This window comes from Triticum aestivum, chromosome 6B, assembly GCF_018294505.1.
Source record: "Triticum aestivum cultivar Chinese Spring chromosome 6B, IWGSC CS RefSeq v2.1, whole genome shotgun sequence".
In the NCBI taxonomy this organism is placed as follows: domain Eukaryota; kingdom Viridiplantae; phylum Streptophyta; class Magnoliopsida; order Poales; family Poaceae; genus Triticum; species Triticum aestivum.
Window position 1 is genome coordinate 352,635,990 of NC_057810.1, and position 8,116 is coordinate 352,644,105.

Below are 8,116 nucleotides of genomic sequence, written 5' to 3' on the forward strand. Positions count from 1 at the left end.
CTAGTCGGCCCATTCTCCTCGGGTTGGTCCGATGGGCCCTCATTCGTGGTCAAGATGGACTCCGGAGGCCGTAAGCGGGAGGCGTGATCCAGACTACCTACACTCCTAGGTACCGACCTTGTAACCCTAGATACCCTACTTGGTGTGTGTATAAGCCATATGGTTTAGCCCGTAGAGGGGACATCAATGCAAAATCATTCACCTAGCCGTTCATGGCAGAGGTAGGTCAACTCTGTACGTGATACATCTTCACCAATATAAACAAGAGCAGGACGCACGGTTTTACCTCAACCAAGAGGGTCCGAACCTAAGTAAACACTATCTCCTTCGTTCCTGTTACCCTCGACCCGAGGTCTGCTGGTTTTAACACCGACACCTGGGAACCCAATTCCTTTGGAGAGCTCTGTGTGCTTACGTCTGGGCTCTAGGGCCAAAACAAGCATTTATTCTGGTTGGGGTTTGCTGCTTTGTGTTGGGCTTTGTGGACAACCAGGAATAAATTTACCATTGAGCATCTGTTCTCTAACAAGCCCACTGATTGTCTATTTATATTGTGTATGTTCTTGCAGAAGTGGAGATCATTGACTAAGGTTGCCGACTGGGATGCTCTGGAGGTGCTGATTGCGATAGTTCGAGCTTCTGACGTCTCCGCGTCTCCGCAAAATCCTGATGGTCGGGCTAATTCCTAGCTACGCTTCTCCTTCCTGTTAGTTTGTTGCCTTTTTGGCCCGCATGCCATGACTGTGCTGACCTGCGTGCTAAGGTTGTTGGCCTACATACTCTGGTCTACTGTTTTGTTGGTTACTTGCTCTAATTCGTACTTTGCCTCATGGATTTATCTATGAAGTTGGACGTATGACTTTTTCTAAAAAAAAAACTTCATAGACGGCAAACCAACCAGGACAGCGTCATCGCCATGTGGAATTGCCTCCCACTTTTATGGAGTTATTAAGGACCGAAAATTGCATCTAGTATATGCATATTGCTGAAGCAACATGGCAATTCATATCATCTTATTTATGGTATATCAGTAAATATTGACACTTGACGGAAGGGATCGACGGGAATACATTCCTAGACTTACAAACGCAGTATATATACGATCATCCAAGGAACTCTGCCACGTCATCCAGCGACTTCAGGGTCTTCTCATAGTAGAGGTACGACTCGTACACCTTGGGAGTCCGCACAAACCGGTCGAACTGCACGGCAACTTCATCACAAGGAAATACAGTATCTATCGAGAAAATTAACGAATAAACTGTTGCGCAGAAGTTCAATGTCAAGAAAAAAAGAAAGGTTCTAACCTCGGTCATATTGTCGACGAGCTCGTTAGCGACGAGGACGTACTCGGGGCGGCGCGGTTCGGGGACACCGGCCATGGCGGTGGTGAGGTCGAGGTCGAGGTACTTGGACTTGAGCCGCACGTAGAACAGTACGTACTTCCACGACATGGTCTCCAGCATCGGCCGAAGCGTCCGCATCCCCTCCGCCGTTTGCCGGATGCGCGCCGCGGCCTCCTCCGTGGTCAGCCGGGGCTCGAAGAACCTCTCTCTGACGTACGACCTCGTGCCCCACCTCGGCACAGTTCCCGGGGGCGCCGGTGCCCGCACCGCGGCCGCCTCCGCGGCCATGGCTGGGGGCGGCGCCGCGGGTCGCCGGGCGGAAAGTGCCGCCGTTGCGACCATTGCCGTTGACGCGGCAACTGCGAGCCGGCGCGTGGAGGACTGCGTCAGGTGGGCGCGCTTGTCGACGCCATCTGGCGACGACGGCGGGCGACGGTTCGACGGGGACGGAGAGGCCGAGGACAATGTGGTAGTGCTGGAACACAGGATGAGGTGCTTGACAAGGGTGGCCATTGCCGGCGAAGCTCAGTTAGTGGAGTGGAGTATGTCCGAACCAGGGTGAGGTTCTGTTGGTGTCTAGGTCCAGGAGATTATTTTCTTGAGGTGGGAGGAAAGGGTGTGGATGTGTGAGTCGAATGGTAGGGATAATATCTACTTTGTTTTATATAGGGCCGTTGAGAGAGAGAAGTTGAGATGATGGCTAGAGATGCGTGCATTTCCTGTGGTTTGAGGTTCACACGAGATACTCCCTCCATCCATATATATACGGTATAAAGGGTTTCTGAAATTGCCTTTGACTATTAATAAAAATCTATATCTATATCTATACCTACTAATAAAAGAGCTATTGCTTCTTCCCACCGTAATTTCTTTTCGTCAATTTCGACCGTCCACCCTGCCCGTCCAGTTTAGTACGTCTGTCTCCAATCCGTCCGTACGCCTAGGCCACGTGGCTATGGGCCTGCACGCACGCGTCTCGCGTTTGTGTGCCTCACCCGGGGTCATATGTATTCACGACAACATAGTCCCACCTCGATTGTTTGCATGGCCTCCTATCAATTTACTAGAAGAACGCCCGTGCGTTGCAACGGGGCCACATTAACTTTAAGAGTTCAATATTACGACATTGATGACTTTTTTTTACCATCAAATCCTCACACACATACTCTCTCCCCCTCCCTCTTCCTCACTCTCTCTCTCCCTCTCTCTAACACACACACACACACATAGCCTATTCTTCTCGCCAGTAAGACTTACTCAATTGGCAATAGTGTGGACTTGTGGTGAGCTTGACTGAACTAATGGATAATGTGATATATTCCCCAATCATTTAAGAGTGAAATTTCAGAAATAGGAAGATTATGTAACACCTCAAGTCGTTAGCTACAGTGACCTCCTCCTAATGATGCCATATCATCAGGCTTGCTAAGTCAAACTGCCACTTGATAAAAATCAAAGCCCAGTTCAAATTAAAAATAAAGTTAAATAAATCATTTCGTCAAACAGTGAACTGCAAAGGGGCGGACACGGACTTTTCCCCCCGGCTCTCGCGTCGCCCCTCTCGGGCGACTCGGGAGTGGCCCCAAACCCTAGCCGCCGCCTCCTCTCCTCCCTCCTGCCCCCTCCCCGCCGCCACCCGAGGAGCCTGCCGGCTGCGGCGCGTCTTCCGGTGAAGGTGGCGGCGAGGATCTGCTGCCTCGCGCCGGCGTGAGGAGCTTTGGAAGCCAGGGCGGCGGCCCTGGGTGGAGATGGCGGCGTCGATTTTTCCGGTGGATGGCGCGCGCAGGTGCTGGCCGTTCCTCCCGGCCGCGTGGGTGGCGTGAGGACGGCGAGGTCTTGCTGCAGCGGTGGGCGGCTCTCTTCCTCCCAGCCCCTTCCCCCTGCGGTGGTCTCCTCTCGCCGATCTGGTGGCTGGTTTGTCAGATCTGGGCTTCGAGGTTGGGCCGGTGGACTCTTGGAACGGGGGAAACCCCTGGTCGATTTCGCGTCGACCTCGACGCCGGCGGCGCTCCGGTGCCGCTCTCCCTCTTGAGGGCGGGTCGAGCTTCCAGATCCGCCCCCCTCCTCCTCCTCCCTTCCCCGGGCGAAAGCCTTGGCCTTTTGGCCGGACGGTGGAGGCGCTCTGGCGTCTCGGCCCTTCCCGGAGGCGCCGTTCAAGGGGTGGTTGGGGGTTGTGGACCTGGTGCGTGGTGGTGGGTGGCGGCGGTGGTGCTCGGTTCCCTTGGTTGCCGGCATTGGTGGTGGCGTGTGGGTTCTTCCGCATCCTTCAGCGGCTCCTCGCTTTGCTTGCTGGTTGGTCGCCGGCCGACAGTGGGCGCCCGCGTGTTCGACACGGTCTGGACGAAGGGGAGATAGTGGTCTCTCCTCCGGCAGTGGCCCGAGGCGGCGGGCGGTGGAGTCAATGGTTTCCTTCACGCGGTCTGGATCTTCATGTTCACGCCTTTTGCTGTCGCCGGGTGGCTTCGGCCCTTCCGTTCTAGCTGTGCAAGCTCTCCGGCGGCTTGATCGCAGTTTTCTTGCTGCCTTATTCTCTGTAGTGAATTTGGCATGTATTTTTCAGTTTTTGGTCAAGTCTTTGGCTTTGTAATTCAGCACCATTGTATCCTAGCCGGTTGATGGCTTCATTAATTTGAAGTCGGGCCTTTGTGCCTTTTCTCTAAAAAAAATTCGTCAAACAGTAAAACTAAAATGTTCACCATATTCTATAAATTCCACTGATCTTTGACATGTTGATCCCAACATTATTTGACCCAAAAATTAAATCTTGTCAAATTAATAAGAGGTCCAATAGTAGTTAAAATAACCAATTAAATATAAACCTAATTTTATGTATTTTCTTTTGGCCCCAAACTTTTTGTGCCACCTAAAAATATTGTGCTCGAATTGTGTGCATAGTTTCACAATTAACAAAATCCATTTAGTTGATATAAGAATAAATAAAAAACGGTATTAAAAAGGAGAAATGGATTAGAATACATTAAAAATGAAAAGGACGATGAAAAAGGGGATTCCCCTACCCCGGGCCTTGCCACCGAACCGGCCCAGTGATCCAGTCCCCGCACGGTCGTCTTCTCCTGTTCCCCGAACCCGTCGCTACAGAGTCGGGCTCCCGCCCGACCACCTCGCCGGCATCGAAGGGGAATGGATAAGGGTGACGCCATGCCTCCCCTGCCCCCATGGCCTCACTCCTCCTCGACGCCCCCTCCCATATCCACTTCTCCTCCTCGCTCGCTCGATCCCGGTGATCTGGACGAAGTCAGATGCCACGACCACCATGGCCGACCCCGTCCACACGGCCATTGCCCTCCCTACTGGCTAGGAGCTTGTCGAGGAGCTCTGAATGCCTCCGCTACTTCGTCTGCGCCAACGAGATCAAGTCCGGCACCCCCAGATCGACGTCGTTGCCGTCTTCCTCAACTTTCGACTACCGCGACATTGCTGTTCGATTCGCGCCGCGCCGAGCTCCCTTGTCTTCCCCTTGGGTGCCATCTCCTCTTGCCTTTTCCCAGTTTCCCCTCTCGTTTGCTCTCGTTAGGTATTTCGCCGTGGCCGAGAACCGCCGTCCGCCATGGCCATGGCAGGGGTAGCCAGTGAGCTCCTCGGATTGACCCCGTGGCACATGCCCGCTCCTATGCGCGCCCATGCCCGAGCCTTCATCTCTTCTTCCGCGCCCGCGGGGCCACTCCCTTTCTGGCTCTCCATGCCCATGCACGTGCCACACCGTGTCTGTCGCGCCCGCCGTTGCCATCACGCTCGCCTCAGCCGCCGCACCACTGTGCCCCGCGCGACGCACACCCTGGCCGAGCGTCACACTCTCGCTGGCTGCGCTCGCCCCGTCTGCTGCCGCCTATCCCTTCGCTCTCCCTGCTGTCGCGCCCCTGCCTCGCGCCGCCTCCTCTCGCGGCCATCTTCTGCCGGCCACCCCCTCAGCCACGCCGGCCGCATCTCTGCCCTCCACCGTCGGCCGGTCGCCTCGCCTACTGCGTGCTTCTTCCTGCTGCTATGCACTGCTCTACCACTGATACGCTGTTGCGCCATGTCCTCGACACCGTCGTGGACAAACGTGGCGGAGGGATTGTCAATGGAGTACGAGGAGGAGTTGGCGGAGAAGGTGTGGAGAGGCAAGAGGTCTAGGGTGGCGTCAGCTGGCTGTGGTGGAGGTGATTATGTGAGAGGAGCCGGAGCGGAAGGAGAGGTCACAATTGGGAAGAATCGCAAAAAAATCATAACCCGAAGATGGGGAGCCAGAGAGGGAGTGGCCCCAGCGGCACAGTTCTTGGCCGTGGCGGCGGCTGTTGGCAGAGCAGATCGGGCCACGTCTATAGCCGGCGGCGTGCTCCTCGAGCCAGCGGCGCTGTCTCCTAGAGAGCGAGGAATTAGAGGGAGAGGAAAGGAGGAGACGGGAGATGGTAGAGAAGGGGCAACGTTGGACGCGGTGATGGCGGACTCAACTTTTGCACCCCCTCCACACGGATCTAGCCGGAGAAGCCAAGAGTTCAAGTGTGCATGGAACCAAAAAAAAACTTTCACATGAGCTGAGCTTAAGGCGGCCTTGCGCGTCCACTCAGATAATCATCATTCAGAAAAAAGAAAGAAAGAAAGAAGCAGCTTCAAAAAAAAGAAGGAAAAAGGCTGGGAGGACGTACGGCGTGTACGGATTCGGGCGGCTGCTTACGGTCGTGTCAATATACATGTAAATCACGAAACATATTACTAATACACATCTATGTATGTCGTAAAGCTTGTAAATAAACGAAGTCACAACTAATGCCCGACTGTTCGATGGGTACAATGTTTGATAAATATCAATATCATATATATGAAAAAATCGATATAAAAATGATGCAGTCGTTTGAAAGCTAATATATCTACGCGGTTGTCGTGGCACGTCGAGGTATGACGATATTTAGATTAATCGGACAATTCAGCCCACTATAGAAACAATTTTAATAGGTGAACATGCAAACAAATATGACAACTCTATCTTACAAATTGTAAAAAGATAAAAAAAGTAATCATAAGAAATATTTTTTCAAATAATATTTTTTGAAACTAGCAGCTAAATTTTGTAACAAAACCTTATTTTATTTATAGAATTCAGAATAACAAGTTAGAGGAAAATAGCATCGATTTTCATAAACATTTAGTACGCAGCTTAAAAAATTACATAAATAAAATAAGGGTAATAGAATTATATACACTTTTTAATCAAATGTTAGAAATTACAACAGCCGTCCGGGTTTATTAGACTCTCTCCTATTTTGGTTCACAGTTTGACCCTGTTTAACTCATAATTCATACACTATATATCACAAAAATTATACGATGGGAAACCTATTTCGAATACAAAAGCAATAATACAATTTTGTAACAAGTTATTTATATTTCGTTAGTTTTATAGAGGGTCAAAATTTAACCCAAAATACGATGTGGGCCCAATAAACTCGGACGGAGGCAGTAGCACAACACTAAAACCGATTATGTGTATTTTATCTCTTTTCTTTATTTCCAGTTATGAACACAAATCATAGATAAGGATTTGGCATGCGGAAGAATAGGAAAGGGTGTGTGATGTTTCTTTTCTCCCCTTGCAACGCACGGGCCATGTGCTAGTAATAATATATAAGTTGAATAATGTTTTTTTCGAGAGTATGTCAATAGCGTATCATATTTTTATAGAAGGTAGAGTTTGATTACAAGACGACTGTAAGATTTGGGAAGCGTTCCTACTCCCTCGAGTGGAGCCGCGTGAGCTTTATATTGATGTGAGGCAATATGCCTTGCCATGGCTTACAAGAAGATACAACATGTCGCTAGGATACGGTTGTTACAGAAGAGTTTGATATAGATACTAGAGATAGGAGGAGTTGAGATTACAAGAGAATATTTCATCTAACACCCTCCTTTAATCTCAACTATCCTAAATTAAGATTTCTTTTAAACTCTTCAAATGCTTTTTCTGCGAGTGCCTTAGTAAAACCATTTGCTACTTGATCCTTGGAGGGAATAAATCGTATCTCAAGTTTCTTTGCTGCAACTCTTTCTCGAACATAGTGAAAATCAATTTCTATGTGCTTAGTTCTTGCGTGAGACACTGGATTTGCAGACAAGTATGTTGCTCCCAAATTATCACACCATAAACATGAGATGTGGTTTTGCTTAATTCCCATTTCTTCAAGTAGTGACTCAACCCAAATGACTTCTGCAGTAGCATTCGTCAAGGACTTATACTCAGCTTCTGTGCTTGATCTTGATACAGTGGATTGTTTTCTGGAACTCCAATAGACAAGATTAGGACCAAAAAATACTGCAAAACCTCCAGTTGACTTTTTATCATCGATGCTGCCTGCCCAATCAGCGTCACAGAATGCACTCACAAAGCCCGAGTTAGAACGTGTAAAGTTAAGTCCTATCCCCATAGTATGTTTGACATATCTAACAATTCTCTTGACAGTTGTCCAGTGTGCAGTAGTGGGTGCATGCAGGTATTTACAAACCTTGTTAACAACAAATGAAATATCTGGATGTGTATGAGTCAAGTAATGCAATGCTCCCATAGTACTCCTATATCTCGTGCCTTCTTCTTCCTGAAGTGGCTTGATACATCTCCAACGTATCTACTTTTCCACTTTTGTCCTTGTTTTGGACTCTAATTTGCATGATTTGAATGAAACTAACCTGGACTGACGCTGTTTTCAGCAGAACTGCCATGGTGTTGTTTATTGTGCAGAAAACAGAAGTTCTCATAATGACCTGAAAATCCACGGAGA

At 49.7% G+C, this 8,116-nt stretch overlaps 1 protein-coding gene across 2 annotated transcripts; it reads right to left on the minus strand.

Annotated features, from left to right (window-relative positions):
• Window positions 1-952: 952 nt before the first annotated feature.
• LOC123134130 (photosynthetic NDH subunit of lumenal location 2, chloroplastic) lies at window positions 953-2,074 on the minus strand. 2 transcript variants are annotated; one of them, XM_044553454.1, is made up of 2 exons: window positions 1,308-2,074; window positions 953-1,213 (listed from the first exon to the last, which is right to left on the minus strand). In XM_044553454.1, the coding sequence occupies exons 1-2, from the start codon at window positions 1,857-1,859 to the stop codon at window positions 1,139-1,141; spliced, it is 627 nt and encodes a 208-aa protein (XP_044409389.1). In that variant the 5' UTR covers window positions 1,860-2,074; the 3' UTR covers window positions 953-1,138. The 2 variants fall into 2 exon arrangements, with proteins under 2 accessions (XP_044409389.1, XP_044409388.1); XM_044553453.1 differs by having other exon boundaries at window positions 953-1,202; window positions 1,308-2,067.
• Window positions 2,075-8,116: the final 6,042 nt, after the last annotated feature.

Excerpts from the sequence above, each read along its gene's own strand:
- LOC123134130 (XM_044553453.1), bottom strand. The coding sequence starts at position 1,859 with ATGGCCACCCTTGTCAAGCACCTCATCCTGTGTTCCAGCACTACCACA. Across the intron at positions 1,203-1,307 it reads TCGTCGACAATATGACCGAG|TTCGACCGGTTTGTGCGGAC; the intron begins GTTAGAACCTTT and ends GTTGCCGTGCAG.